Source organism: Raphanus sativus, unplaced genomic scaffold (genome assembly GCF_000801105.2).
Source record: "Raphanus sativus cultivar WK10039 unplaced genomic scaffold, ASM80110v3 Scaffold1718, whole genome shotgun sequence".
In the NCBI taxonomy this organism is placed as follows: Eukaryota; Viridiplantae; Streptophyta; class Magnoliopsida; order Brassicales; family Brassicaceae; genus Raphanus; species Raphanus sativus.
The window spans coordinates 4,268-19,869 of NW_026617027.1; the positions used below are offsets into that span (position 1 = coordinate 4,268).

Consider the following 15,602-nt stretch of genomic DNA (forward strand, 5'->3'; position numbering starts at 1 on the left):
ATAAAGTTGTATGCAACCCATTTAATTCATACCAAAATAGCCAAATCCTGCTCAAATCTCAAATTTGTCATTCAAGTAATACCAAATCACATTTTTCTGTACTAACAAAACAAGTAACATAATCTCCATCAACTTTTCTACGTTTACGAATCTTCCGACAATCAACATGTCATCCATGCGTTAATTCTTATTTCTTGTTGTTTAGGTTTCTTTTGGGCTTAATTGAAACTATATTTAGTTTTGGTCTGTTTGTATTTACGGGCTTAGAGGCTTCTTTAATGAAAAGAGAGTGTTGATAAACAAAAAACTGTTCGACACAAGAGCACAAGAAAAGAACAAGTCCATAAAAAACAAATCTGAAACAGAGTATGTAAGCTAGAATTAAACTTTGATAGCGTACTTCCTGATTGGGAAATACATCTCCTTCTTCTTCTCACGCTCTGTCTTCAACGAGAGCTGCGAAGCAACGAAAAAAAAACAAAGAACAAGATCAGAATCACACCATTTGCAATGATCAGAACAACTTTGATCTATATGTTTTCCATCAACAAACCTGATGTTTGGTGAGGCGCCTGCGGATAGCACGTGTTTTCTTGGGGCGGAGATCGAGAGGGATGAACTTCTTGTTCTTGTACGCTTCTCTGAGAGCAGACTTCTGCTTCTGAGATGTCACGGTCAATACCTGAGCTATCGATTTTCGGACAACCTTGCTATAGTTCATTACAAAACCCACATAACCGTTTCAGTTTCAAACATTTTTTTTTGTCATAACATTCTAAATCACGAACAGGTTCGAAGATAAATCTACGCATATTCCTACACTACTACACTAGAACTGAAACAATGATTTAAGCTAAAAATCGAAATCTAAAAGTTAGGAAGGAGAGAGACGTACATTTTGGAGAGCTTGTTGGGAGCACCTCCTGTGACTTTAGCGACACGGAGGAGAGCGAGCTCGGCCTTGAGATCCTGAAGCTGGTTCTGAAGATCGCTCTTCGACTTGTCTCTCAGCTCGTGAACCTTAATTCTTGCTACGAAACACAACGAAAATAAAATTGAATCAGACGTAATCCTCAATCGAGTCAGGTTGAGTAAAAGGATTCATCGAACATACCCATCGTGAGCTTGAATCGTGTTCAACTGATGCGCCGCTGCTACTTGTTGGCTCAGAAAATCAGAGAACCCTAGAAACGAAGAAATGGTATTTATATACGAAGCTTTCTTTTTAATCAAAGGGTGATGATAAACCACCCCTCGAGTCTCTTTAGTGGGCCTTATAAAACCCATTAATTATATGTTGCCTCGTGTGACCAAAAATATATTTAATGGGTCTTAAGACTCTCTTTTTGGGTTTAAGGCCTTCGAAGAAAAAAAAAATGTTTCAAATAAAAATGTATTAGAATAGTCAGTATCACTTCTTCACAGTATGTTACCAAGACAAAAGTATAGCATTGACATTTTGTGTGCATCACAAGGTGTTCTAAATTAGATCAAATTGGTATTTGAATGACATGGTTTCCATAACGAGTTTGTGTAGTTTGACCGTATTTTAGTATGGATGGATACCAATGATGATGATGATGGTCTTGTATCAGCAGACAGTATACATCTGTTTGGATAACTCTCAAGAAGATCATAAACTCCGGTTGAAAATGAAAAGTAATTAACTGACCACATGACTCCAAAATGGTTGTAGAACTCCACTTAATTAGGATTACATCTCAATGGTTTAAAAATAAAAAAGGGAATAACTAAATATAAATATCCATAAAACTGTAAGACTGTAAAAAAAGATTTAACCATTAAAAAGAAAAAAATATGCCAATACATAATTTGGAAATTGGTTTATCAGATCAAATAAATAAAATGAAAATGCATAATTATATCATAAGTTGGCTAACCCACATAAGAAAATACAATATGCAAACATGTAAAAGAGTTCCATAATACGTAATTGATTGTTTTCTCCATTCCAATTAACATTAGTGTCTAAACACATATTAATAAAACATAGAAAATTTAAACAAATTTAAACATAGAACAATATTAGTTCAGTTGTGTTCCATTATTTTCCACTCCAAACAATTTTCTAATTGATTTTATTCTGCTTACAATGTCTATCTTGATCAAGGTTATAACAAAATGTGTTGACAAAATCATTCTTCTGCATAGTATAATTCATAGTAGTATTATATTTATGCACATTATGTGTTTGTATATTTCAACTAACTATGTATTTTGATTAATCACCGAGCAGGTTGTTTTTGCGGCTTCAAACGAGGAAACCAGTGCATTAGTATGTTTCTAAATTTATAATTTATAGAGGCTGTAACTAGAAGGAAATCATGTGGAATTAGCTATTCATTGAATAACATTAAGATTTCACTTGTTAAATGGAATAAAAAAGTTTTTGATTCCATTTGTTCTTGTCAAGTTAAAAATCATTCATGATTAAAAAAGACAAGGAATGAAATGAATAGATGGAAAGATAAATATTCATTTTAATTCCTTCATCCCGTAAAATTACCAGCACTTTTATTTTATTAATTCCAACTCATTTTATTTTCTAAAATAAGACCAGTTACATCCAAATGTTAAGATTTAGAAAATAGATATTCTGAGTCATCTACATTTTTTATCCCATTAGAATAGTCTACAAATCTACAAATATACCACATAGAAAATTTTCCGGCTCACCGATACTCATATTGGCAAATACCCAAGTGGCTGTCAAAGCTTTAGTTACGCAATCGTTCATCTTACAACTTAAATAATTAGATTTTTTCTAGCTCATCGACACTTCTATTGTAAAATTATTCATAATGCATACTGTAAAATCTATAAAATGAGAAAACCATCCATGATATTAATTAAATTAGACAATTGTAGGTAAATTATATGACTACTTTTTTCCTAATTTAAATTTTTAAAATATTATTTTTATATCAATCAAATATTTTAAAGAAAGATCTCTTCTTTGTTGGCACTAGAGAATGAACACAGAAACAGAGGTGTTGTGATCATCTCTTCAGATGAGTTTTTTTTTCTGATATGCTGTCAGTAAGCTAGAAAAACGAAATGTTAGAGGTTTTACGTGCATACCTCAAGTATTGAAAATATGTTTACTTTTGAGTAATTTTATAAACTATTAAACTTAATATTAATATTACATTAAAGAATAATAAATTTATTAATTTATATTAGCACACGACACTTATACCAAGCCTAAACTGGATATTAGCACTTACAACATTAAGAGGAAGATCATGCGAGTCCACAACACCCTCGTACATGTGCTGTGAGACCGCTACAGAATCACTCCCAGCAGCATCATTCCTCCTAGCCCTCTTTTTCTCTTGGAAAAGAGGGCTTCTTCTCTCCTCCGGCATCAGGATCAGTCTCAGGTCCCTTAGCTTCTTCCTTTTTGGGTTTTGATGTGGCTTCGACAGCTGGATCGGTAAGATCCGACCGAACCCATGTGAGACAGAACAGCGACAGTTCGTTCGACTTGTCCAGACGATACTGGCAAAGTTTCCAATCTTGAATCATAAGCCGCTCTTTCTCTGTAGCCACCTTGGGATTGTTGTGATCGGTGACTATCTTCAGGTCATAATTTAGTACACCCAATTTGTTCAGATGAGTTTTTTTTCTGAGTATGCTGTCAGTAAGCTAGAAAAGCGGAATATTAGAGGTTTTACGTGCATACCTCAAGTATTTGAAATTATGTTTACTTTTGAGTAATTTTATAAACTATTAAACTTAATATTAATATTACAATAACGAATAGTAAATTAATTAATTTATATTTTATTTATTAAGTATTTGATTGATAAAATAATTATTTTGTATATATATCACATGTATCACATGTTTTATATTAAAATATCGACAGCCAAAAACTTATAACTACAATCAACTTAACAATAACAATAATCTCTACAATGGTAAATTTTTAGCTATATCTATCTCATCTACAACACAAATCTTGCTGATAAACTTATACAGCCACATTCTATCACCAATAGGAAATAGTAAGGATGAGCATTTTATCTGTTAAATTTGATTCGATTCGTTATTCATTTCAATTCGATCCGAAAATCTAGATATCCGTAGAGGCGGATATCCGATCTGCTCCGACTTATACTAAAAAATTAGAGGCGGATATCCGATCTGCTCCGACTTATATACATATAGATTTATTTCTATCACTAAATATAGAGTTTTAAATGTATAATCTTATATAATTATTATTTCAACATATAATTTTATTAATTTTGCTTATAAAATTACTTATAAGATATAAAATTAAGAAAAAAGATAAACCTTTATAGAAACTACAATTTTTCTAAAACTATTAATTTTAAATATTCATAAAACACATAGTTTCATTAATTTTTAGTTTATCTATTATATCATGTAAAATATTTTCTAAGAAAAAAAAATTGTTCAATGTTATGTAGATTTACTTGTATAGAACAAAGTAGATAAAATATCTGTTAATGTCCGTGAATTCACAAATATTCATAAATTTTCTGGATATCCTGAAAACCAGATATCCGTATTTTTTCAAAGAAAAACAAATTAGAAAATCAGATATTCGTGAAGCACGAAGCAAATCAAAAATACCAAAAATATGGTATTATTCGATCTGTGCCCACCTCTAGGCAATAGTACATTCAAAATGCAATTCATATGTATGTTGTTTTGTCCATTTAGTTATCAAGAAGGCCTAAAGATGTCTTATACTTGACCACATACATTTGTAAGGCATAAGCAATGTTCTTATTTTGTGGGTTCTTACTGAATACACATCACTCAGCCAAGTCAAATTATCCTACTACTGACGCCGTATTAGTGTTTAAGCCAATAAAAACAATATATAGCTGACCGAAAAAACATGAATCCATACCACTTTCAGCCGGCCTCACCACATGGAAACTAATAAAAACATACATAATTCAACAATATATACATTTAGCAAAGTTATTCCATATATTATTTTTGGTCATTTGAAATATCAAAGAAGGCCTATGAACATCAATATGGAGTGGTGTACTGGTACACCTGCTAAAGCTATTACTGAAACTATAATGGGTTATGGGTTATAAAGCTAAAATGAAAATTACTTCTTTTATCATCTTTTATGAAAATTACTAAAAATGAATATCTACTGAAACATAATTCAAAAATGTATGTATTTTTAGAACAGACAAAACTTGGGTTCACCCCCTACGGTGAACCTTCAAATTCACCACCTCTCTAATAACCAATCAAAGTACCAATTAGACTAAAGATAAAATAATTAAAAAAAAAAAATATCACATTTAATAATGTTAATGTCAATATTTAATCTCTAAATTCAAACTATATACCATAAATCCAAATTATAAACCCTAAATTTTAAACTATAAACCCAAACTCTATACCCTAAACCCAAACTCTATACCCTAAACCTAAATCTTAAACCCTAAACCCAAACCATAAATCATAAACCAAGAAATCTAAACTTTAAACCCAAAATTATACCCTAAACTCAAACCATAGACCCTAAACCCAAATCCTATACCTCTAAAACCAAACCATAAATCCTAAACCCAAACCGTAGACTCTAAACCCAAACCCTAGACAGTAACCCAAACCATGAACTCTAAATCCAAAATTTAATTCTTAACCTTAAATTTCAAAAGAACAACATCAATATTAATCCAAATATTTAGGATATAGGGTTTGGATTTTGTATTTACATTTTGGGTTTAAAGTCTAGAATTTGGGTTTAGGGTATAGGTTTGGGTTTAGAGTTCAGATTTTTGGGTTTATGATTTATGGTTTGGGTTTAGGGTATAGAATTTGGGTTTAGGGTATAGAGTTTGAGTTTATAATTTAGAATTTAGGGTTTAGAATTCGGATTTAGGGTATAGAGTTTAAGTTTATGGATTAGATAGTGATATTAGCATTATTAAAATTGACACTATTTATTTTTTTAATTATTTTGATTTTTGAAAAAATTATTTAATATTTTTAATCATTAATCTAGTTGGCACTTTGATTGGTTATTAGAAAGGTGGTGAATTTGAAGATTCACCATAGGGGATGAATCGAATGTACTTTTAGAACTTATGTTGAGAAACCCCATTGGAGTTGTTCTTATCCAATCAGTTAAAATACATAATTCATGTAACAAAATACATACTTTGCATCAGATGTTCCTTCACACACAAATAGAGTTTTTTTTTTCATAATAAACATTTTTTTCAAATTTCAGTTTAACTGAATTTCTCCAAGGCTGAAACTATCAGAAGCTTAGCAAACGTAGTTAAATAACAGTAAACACTATCATAACCTACGATGACTCTCCATTCAGATACTTTCTTTGCGTTGTTCACCGTAGCAGTCACTATATACGGATCATCCAGAAGTAGCCTCGCAACATGCTCGAATTGTTTCGCAGCTTCATCTCCCTTCTTCATCAAAGAATACACCAACCCTTGAAACAGATACACCCTGAAATCTTTTGGATCATCCTTCACCACCTTTTCACAAATCCGAATAGCTTCGAGTGTGTTCCCTTCGACAACCTTAATCTGCGCTATCAGCATTCTTAAACCGCAAACCTCTTTCGTTTTCTTGCATCTCCGTATCGCCTCGTTGATCCTCGTCTCTAGCTCTGTTAGTTTAGGTTTGGAGTTGTAGAGCTCCATCACCAAGTAATGATACGCGTCGACACGGTTCGGATCTTTTAAGAGAATCTCTTCGAAAGCTTTGATGGCTGATTCGCTTTGGCCGTGGTACGACAGGATACGAGCCTTCATAGCCGGCCATCTGTTTTCGTCCGGTTCGATTTCTATCAGACGGTTCATGATTTCTACCGCTTGATCATGCTTATCTGAATCGAATTTGATTTTAGCCAGCGATAGTAATGCTTCCACGACGTTAGACTCGGTCTCGAGGCGTTTCTCGAGACTCGCCTCGTTGGTTACCCTCGTCACGGCTGGTTTGGAGACTAGATACAATGCAGAGAACAGAGAGGCGGTCGCGGTGAGGGTGATGAAGGTGGTTTTGAGCAGTGAGGGTTTGTGATTCGATGGTGATGAAGCTCTGATTACGGGAAATCTGACACGTGTTGACTTGGTTAGGTTTATATGATGAGGAGGAGCATGAGGATATCTCGGCTGGAGATTGGTGCGGACGTGAAATGTCGGTATGGAGCGCTGAAAGTTTGCCTGAGACGCCATTTGTTGTTCTTGATAAATACTCCACAGAGCAGACCAGGTTGAAAACGAAGTTATAGAACGAGACAAAGATTATAAAAAATGATTTTGTAATAAAAGGCTAAGTCCCCCCCAACGGTGAAGTCGGTTCCACTTGTATAAAACGAGATATATTGTGTCATTGTGTGCATCACAAGATATTGCTATTACTTTATTGTTTATTTGAATGAGTTTGCAAAACGAGATTGCGTATTTTGACCGTGTATTGGTATTCATGTATGTGGATGATGATGGTCTTGTAGTATATACACTATAGTTGTAGAGCACCACTTACACCTCGGTGTTAAAACTCATAAAGTAATTAATAATAGCATTCAAGTTGCAATAATAATTTAACAAAGTAAAAAAGCACATAGCTTAGCTATGAAGGTGGTCCGGCTGGTGCAGGTGGAATGGACGATGATGTTCATCCTTCTGCTGGTGGTCCAGGTCCCAAGATTGAGCAAGTCGACTAAGCTTCTCACTCTGTCTGTGTGTTTGTGTCTCAAACATATTTTTCTCTATTTTTTCGCTGCCTTTTCGTTTGTTTTGATTTAGCTACAATATTATTTTAATCATAGCAGAAGTTTCTCTGTCTGTGTGTTTGCCAGATGTCTCGTTCTACTTGTTTCAGAGTGTTTTTTTTTTCAATTGAAAGTTATGCTATGTTGCAGTTTGCTTGGATGGAAGCTTGCCTGGTTACCACTTTAGTAACGCTATACAATGAATTAGAACAAAGCTCAAAAGAATATCTCTGAAGTTCTTGAAACGCTATACAAAGCTCAAATGACCTTTCTTTTTTTGTTTTCTTTTGACCAAACACAATCCATAGATATATTATTTAGTAACAAACAACAAACTAATTTCTTCGATTATAGTTCTCGAGCAACTTCTCACACAGAGCTCTCTCCAACTCCGAACATCTTGACCGCAACCTATGCGAAGCTAAATACTCCCTCTGTTTTTTAAAGATAGATGTTTTAGAAAAATAAATTGTTTCATAAAAATGTATTTTTTATGTTTCCTATACAAAATTGCAAATTTCAATAAAATTGATTGAATTTATTGAAAGACTATTGGTTAAAATGCATTGGAATTTAATAATTTCTAAAAATGATGTACAGTTAATGTGTTTTCTTAATATGTGTGAAAACACCAAAACATAAATCTTAAAAAAACAGAGGGAGTATATATTTGGAGAAGATCCATAAGTTTCAGAACAAAAACAAGATGAAAAAAAATATAACAACATACCAGTAGCGCAATAAGTGAAATATCCAAAAGACACCCATTTGATTCTAGAGGCAAATTTCCCCACCTGAATCAAAACCAAACCACACACTTGTTAATCAAAGCAAATATTCCATTGAGAAAATATTCCTTCTTAACACAGAAGAAAAAGCTTCAGTCCTCCTATGTGTTCTTATCAAGAGCAAAGTATTACGACCAAGTAAATAAGGATTCATACCTTCTCAATCACGGGTCTCGTCATCATCGCCGTCATGATTTGCGTCGTCTGTCTCTCTCTTAGGGATTCGTCGCGCCACTCGATTCGTCTCTTGTGGTTCGGTTGGTTCTCTTCGAGAATAAATATGTTCTTTTTCTTCCTCTTGATGGGCCACGATTTCAGTATTTTCTTTTATTTTGGGCTAGTTAATGTTTGGCATTCACATGATATCGATTTTATTACAAGATCCACCAATATATATTTTTATTATGATTTACATAAGTTTCAAAATAAAATATATAGTAATTTTTTTTTGAGTTAGAGTTAATAAAATTTATTAATTTGGATGAAACCAATATTATTTTTAAGATTCATTTTTGGATACATCTTTGTAATATTTACTTCAGATGATAGGTCGTCAGATCATAGACTCATGTTCGACAATGGAGGATTCGAGCTGCTTCCTGAGCTATTTGCCCCACTATAACACACATGCACACTACAAACAGAAATGGTGGTTATCGATTCTTGGTCGATTCAAGGTACAAGGGTTTAATATGTTTGTTAAAGAGTGATGAGAATGTTCATGGTTAATTGATTAAATTTCCTGAATGTTTTGTTTAGGTTGATGTAAGAGTAGCACAAGAGAGAGTCATGTAACTGAGACTGCAGGTACAAACACTAAGACTTGTTGTTTGAAACAGGTTTGGTTTGGAGTTGAAATAAAAGTTATGGTCTTACTCTCACATTGGTCTTAAAAATACAGTGAATAAACGATTAATGACAGACAACACCTTAGAAAATCTTTAATTTCGAAGCAAGACATGACAACTAAATATACCCCTACTAGAGAAAAGCTGTACAAAGCAGTTACTCGATGAAGAAGATCTCAAACATAAACCAAAAAACATGACAATGGCATGATACGGTTCAGAAACTTGTCTAGGTGCGAGAATCCTTCAATTCCGCAAACGCCTGAAAAAGAAACATAAAAATACAATGAAATAATATCAATGTTATTCAGTTAATTATGAATGTTCCTTTACCTCGTCCAACGTCTTATCCAGATGTGCTACATGAGCTCCATGAAAATAAACAGCCAAGCCATATCCTGCACCGAACAGTAGAACGGGCAAGCCAAATTTCTGTCCTAATCTGAAAGGCTTCGAAAGAGAGAATCATATATCAATATCCAATCAGACAAAAAAATAATCAGGCAATCGCACCGATGGAAATCGATTTAGGTTCCGTTGAGAGAAGATTCGATCTTAACACAGTAAAAAAAAAAGCTTCAGTCCTATGTGTTCTTATCAAGAGCAAAGTATTACGACGAAGCAAATAAGGATTCATACCTGCGGGATCGCGGATCTCATAGTGCTCCCCGTCAATGATTTGCGTCGTCCGTCTCTCTTTCAGAGCATCTCCATCCCATTGATATATTTAGCTCTAAATGCTATAATAAAATAAAAAGTATTTCAATCCATTGCTATATTCACCTCTATAATAGAGCAATACTATTTTCACCTCTATAAATAGAAGAAAAAATAGCATTCCTCTATTACACAGACATATTTTTTTATTTCAAAATAGTCCTTTAATTTTTAAACTTTCATAGTTATATCAAAACAATTATTTTTATAAGAAAATACAGTTTTTATAAACATAAAATGACATTTTTGATTTACCTAACAATCTTTTTTTATTGAAACTTTTGTTTAAACAAAGTTAAAAAATGTATGAAAATCTTATAAAAGTAAAATTGAATAGGATTGATTTGCAACTTTAAAAATAAAAGATACTTGTTGTAAAAATAAAAATAGAATCTTTTGAAAATATTTCTTTTTAGAGTTAAAATAGAGGAATACATTGAAGAAAAACACATCTTTATTTTAAAAAATCTTTTATTTTAGAGATATAAATAGAGAAATACATTGGAGATGGTCTTAGGGATTCGTCTCGTTGGTTCTCTTCGACAATAAATATGTTATCGCTTCTGACTGGGCCTTCTTTTTCTTCCTCTTGATGGGCCACGAATTAAGTCTTACATTAATTAATTCAAAAGTTATAAATCTGTTCTGTTATTTTTCTCATATTTAACACTAAAATCTAAGAATAATTAGAATCTCAATGGAAAAATCTGTATTTCTAATTTGAAAGAATGGTTATTTTTTTGTACTTTAGATTTAATAATATAGATGATAATATGATAAACATTCACCGAGTTAATTAGTTAATTCATGTTTAATATGACAAAAATAAATACTGGACTGTATTAATTATTTTGTAATATTTATTAATTAGTGTGTTTTAACATAAATTAATTGTTGACTTAATTTAGATATATTTTATGGTTATTTTAAGTAACAAAATATAATAAATGCTGAAAGTTATGAATGTATAATTAATGAAGTAATTAGGATAAGTATAAAAAGGAAAGTAAATACAGTAAACCTCGATAAATTAATAATGTTGGGACTTTAAAATTTTATTAATTTATAGAAATATTAATTTACCAAAGTGTCCTTTTTATATATTTTATATATATTTTTATATTTTATTTATAAAATAAAAAAAAAATATTTTACCGTATATAACAATTATTACATTTGAAAATTTTGACATTCATATTTTTATTATATTATATGGTGTATATTTTTTATGTTTCATAGAATTCTTAAGTGGTTTTCGATATAGTTTTACTAAATATTATCAACTATATTGAAATGTTAAGAAAAAAATATAGAGGTAATTTTATTGTGAATATAAAACCAACAATATAATAATGTTTAATTTGTACTTATATAAAAAATATATATAGACAGGTTATTAATTTATGATTTTAATGAGACTATATATTTACATGAAAGTTTTAAAAATATTATTATCTTATTATTTTATCGATTTATGTCATATTTTACACCAGCCCAAGTTGGGACTGTCAAAATTTATTAATTTATAGAAATTATTAATTTATCGAATATTAATTTATAGAGGTTATACTGTATTGTAAATACTCCCTCTGTTTTATAATAAGTGTCACTCTAAGCTTATTTTCTTGTTATACAAAGAGTGTCACTTTACAATTCCAATGTAAATCATACTAACTTTCAGCTGAAAATTAATTACAAACTGCATTGATGATTTATAAATAATTTTATTTATCTAAAATACTATGGTCAAAAATGTATAATTAATTACAATTTACATATATTTCAACAATTTTTTAATCTGTGTGAAAAATGTCACAACGACACTTTTTAAGAAACGGAGGGAATAAGATATCAAGAAGAAAACTCCTGGTTTAGATATTTTTAAAAAAATTGAGCTAAGTCCTTTAAACCGATTCAAACCGGTATATCGATTTGCCAAACGTGTCTTTTAACTTTTAAGTTTGATTTTCTACTTTTATTTTGGTCAACGTAACTTTGCTTAAGCTGTTTATTCTCATATGTAATAAAGAGACAGAGTTTTTTTTTTTTTTTTTGCTAAAAAAATAAAGAGACAGAGTTGTTCTCTTTTTCGTATTAATAAAACAGAGCTTTTTCTGACTTTCCCCTCTTCAATGGCGATTTCCACGTTTAGCTCTCTGCTTCGATACAGGAAATGGGTGAAAAGCAATTGGCCTGTGGCTTTGTTTTTTTTTTTGATTTAGCTATAGTACTTTTTTAATCAAAGGAGAAATTTTCTGGTTAGTGTTTCTATTCATCAAATGCATATATAGTTACTACAAAATCATAAATCATAACTTCAATAACTAATCATAAACACCCTTTCGTTGAAAAACACAGCACCAAGATGGCTAGATTCTGCTGGCCATAATCGTGCAACTTAGTTTTCGTTCGTTTTATTTTTCGATGTCAAAAAAAAAAACACTAGTGATCGAGCTTAAGTTCTTTCATTTGATCTTGAGCAGTATATAGACATTACTTGATCAAGAAACAAAGTTATGAACAAGACATGAGCTAATTAAAGTTATGCAAACGCAACATTTCAAATTTTACCCAAAATCCTCTAAACCGATTCAAACCGGTAATATCGATTTGCCAAACGTGTCTTATAACTTTGATTTTCTATTTTATTTTTGGTCAACGTAACTTTGTTTAAGCTGTTATACTACCAGGTTTGTTTTCATTGACGAACGTGACTGGTGCTTACTACATAGTGGGACCCACATATGTATATAAACAGAGTTGTTTCTTTTTGATAATAATAAAACAGAGTTTTTCCTGACTTTCCCTCTTCAATGGCGATTTCCACGTCTAGCTCTCTGCTTCGATACAGAAAATTGGCTAAGCGAGATTGGCTCGTCGCTTCCCTCGGACTCCTCTTGACCGTCTTCTCTCTTTCTTTATTCCTAGACCTCACGTCAGACTCTGTCCCTTTCGTTGACCATAATCCTACCACTCATCCCTCCTCCATCTGATCTGGTCAAACTCAAGCTGTCTAATAAAGCTAAAGAGAGAGGAGCATGTAATTTACCAGTTGTCTCCTACTTCTCGTCTCGGAGTTTTTGTTATTGAACGTTATGTCACGTTTGCAGTTTGCTTGGATGGAAGCTTGCCTGGTTACCACTTTAGTAAAGGTTCAGGATCTGGCTCCAAAAGCTGGCTTATTCATCTTGAGGTAATCTTGTGTGTTGTTGATTGAATATAACTGTACTTGTAAAAAATTAGAATATATTTGAGTGAAATGTATCAAAAAGGGTGGAAGCTGGTGCGATACAATAGCATCATGTTCTGCTCGAGCAATAACTAGGTTAGGCTCTTCCAACTACTTTGAACGTGAAGTGTCTTTTCAAGGTGTTTTAAGCAGTGACCCATCTCAAAACCCTGGTAAAGAGATATCTATAAATGTCTTGTAATATTTGTTCAGTTTTGGATCTATAGTTTGTCTTTGGTGTTGTAGATTTCTTTAACTGGAACAGAGTTAAGATACGTTACTGTGATGGTGCTTCTTTCTCTGGACGTCCTGAGGCTGAAGTCAAGGTAATATGGGTGAAGATTTTTTTTTTCACTGTGTCAGGCTCTATCGACAACAAGAAACGATCCTTAGTTTCATGTTTCCATCTTTTCTCAGAACGAAACACGTCTTTTCTTCCGGGGCCAGCTTATCTGGGAGGCGATTATGGATGAACTGTTGTCAATGGGTATGTCAGATTCCAAACAGGTAGCAGTAGCGTCCTCTTGATCTTACATTGTGTTCATGATTATTGGTGACCATGAAGCTCCTCTTGATCCTATATTATGTTAATACTTACTTCCTTTTTTATTATACAAAATTGAGAAAATGTAGGGCATACTTACAGGAAGTTCTGCTGGTGGCTTGGCAGCTCTTATACATTGTGACTACTTTAGAGATCATCTGCCAAAAGATGCATCTGTTAAGTGTGTTTCTGACGGAGGCTTCTTTCTTAACGTGTATGTTTCCTTTCCACTCATTAACTGTATTTTCTCATGAACTTTACAGAGTCTTTGCTCTTTTGTTAAGTTCTTTGGGTCTAAGCTGGTTTTAAAAAAGCGAAACGTGTAAGACTTTTGTAGAATTCTATGGAGACTATACTCCACAGAGCTAGAAAGTCAATGTGAAAGTGAAATCAGCTTAGCACTGCCTCTTAGTCTCTAAATAAAGCTATTTTCCTTCTTTTTAGGCCTGATGTCTTTGGGAAACCTACCGTGAGATCTTTCTATCGTGATGTTGTTAAACTGCAGGTATATTAGTCGAGACTATACATTTTGGGTTGACTTTTTCATCTAAATGAACGATAAATTATCATGGCTTTTCTTGTTTGCATGGTTTGGGATGGTGTGCTATGGTTGATTCCAATTAGGGCCTAGATAAGAGCTTGGACCAGAAATGTGTAGCCCGAAAGGAGCCATCCAAGGTATATCTTTTACCTTGTTAATATCTTTCTTTCCTCTGATTTTATATATTATGGTTTGCAGTGTATGTTTCCTCAAGAATTCGTTAGCAACATAAGAACACCAGTCTTTCTTGTCAACGCAGCTTATGATTATTGGCAGGTTAGAGTTACTAAGCCAAACATTAGAACTCTGAACTTTTCTACAGTTTTGCACTTGCTTTTGCTACAATTTTAATTTGTTGTGTTACTAACACCAAGCACATATTCAGATTCAATATGTCTTGCTTGCTTTTACTGAAATTTATATTTATGTGTTACTAATACAAGCACATATCCAGATTCAACATGTCTTGGTACCAGCTTCTGCTGATCTAGATAAAAGTTGGGCAAAGTGTAGACTCAATATTAAAGAATGTGATGCTGAACAGATGAGAGTTCTACATGGTAAAGAATGTCAAGCTTAATGACACTAAGCCAGTATTATCATAAAATATCTTAGTACAATCAGTAGATGTGATCTGCTTTTGTCCCTTGCGTTACCTTTAGTCTAATGCTAGGTTAGACATTATATATATATATATATATGTGTGTGTATTTTTATTTACTTATATTCTTTACATATTATGAAATAATAAAATAAAATATATCGAATAATTTACTTAAATATTTTGTATGGTATATAGTTAATTTTAAAATATATACATTAATCTAAATATCTATTAAATAAGAACTCATACTTATATGGTTTATTATCATTTGTATCTTGTTATAAAAAAAAAAAAAATATTTGATTACAAAAATTTAATGTGAGATTTTTAATAGTCTTATTAAATTTATAATTGTTTTTAGAAGTTCATAATATAGCATCTAAGAAAATGATTTTTTATTGTATGATTAATATGATTGTTTAGTTTATTTTAATAATAAAATTAAAACAAAAATGATAGATGGTAAATATTCAAATCTTTATTATTCGAAATCATTAGTTTTCATATATAAATTTATATCATGTTAGATAATTTTGTAACTTTTATTTAAGGAAATAAGT

The 15,602-nt window shown here is 31.9% G+C and overlaps 2 protein-coding genes, 3 long non-coding RNA genes and 1 pseudogene across 5 annotated transcripts; 2 read left to right on the forward strand and 4 right to left on the reverse strand.

Moving 5' to 3' along the window:
* Window positions 1-271: 271 nt before the first annotated feature.
* Window positions 272-1,252, reverse strand: LOC108809085 (60S ribosomal protein L35-1). Its single transcript, XM_018581211.2, has 4 exons — window positions 1,115-1,252; window positions 896-1,031; window positions 554-710; window positions 272-456 (listed from the first exon to the last, which is right to left on the reverse strand). The coding sequence occupies exons 1-4, from the start codon at window positions 1,116-1,118 to the stop codon at window positions 382-384; spliced, it is 372 nt and encodes a 123-aa protein (XP_018436713.1). The 5' UTR covers window positions 1,119-1,252; the 3' UTR covers window positions 272-381.
* Window positions 1,253-6,198: 4,946 nt separating this feature from the next.
* LOC130504652 (protein SLOW GREEN 1, chloroplastic-like) lies at window positions 6,199-7,291 on the reverse strand. The gene has a single exon (XM_056999270.1). The coding sequence runs from the start codon at window positions 7,230-7,232 to the stop codon at window positions 6,264-6,266; it is 969 nt and encodes a 322-aa protein (XP_056855250.1). The 5' UTR covers window positions 7,233-7,291; the 3' UTR covers window positions 6,199-6,263.
* Window positions 7,292-7,973: 682 nt separating this feature from the next.
* LOC130504654 (uncharacterized) lies at window positions 7,974-8,870 on the reverse strand. The gene is made up of 3 exons (XR_008941361.1): window positions 8,716-8,870; window positions 8,502-8,565; window positions 7,974-8,205 (listed from the first exon to the last, which is right to left on the reverse strand). It is a non-coding gene; the product is annotated as an uncharacterized LOC130504654 (long non-coding RNA).
* LOC130504655 (uncharacterized) lies at window positions 8,688-9,454 on the forward strand. Its single transcript, XR_008941362.1, has 3 exons — window positions 8,688-8,816; window positions 9,102-9,236; window positions 9,319-9,454. It is a non-coding gene; the product is annotated as an uncharacterized LOC130504655 (long non-coding RNA).
* On the reverse strand, window positions 9,412-10,182 carry LOC130504653 (uncharacterized). Its single transcript, XR_008941360.1, has 3 exons — window positions 10,047-10,182; window positions 9,741-9,857; window positions 9,412-9,669 (listed from the first exon to the last, which is right to left on the reverse strand). It is a non-coding gene; the product is annotated as an uncharacterized LOC130504653 (long non-coding RNA).
* Window positions 10,183-12,937: 2,755 nt separating this feature from the next.
* On the forward strand, window positions 12,938-15,085 carry LOC130504651 (pectin acetylesterase 5-like; annotated as a pseudogene).
* Window positions 15,086-15,602: the final 517 nt, after the last annotated feature.

Bases quoted from the DNA above. Each gene is read 5' to 3' on its own strand.
- LOC130504652 (XM_056999270.1), bottom strand. From the start codon at position 7,232: ATGGCGTCTCAGGCAAACTTTCAGCGCTCCATACCGACATTTCACGTC.
- LOC108809085 (XM_018581211.2), bottom strand. The intron at 711-895 runs GTACGTCTCTCT...AATGAACTATAG, and splicing joins CCCAACAAGCTCTCCAAAAT to CAAGGTTGTCCGAAAATCGA. The intron at 457-553 runs GTTTGTTGATGG...GTTGCTTCGCAG, and splicing joins GGCGCCTCACCAAACATCAG to CTCTCGTTGAAGACAGAGCG.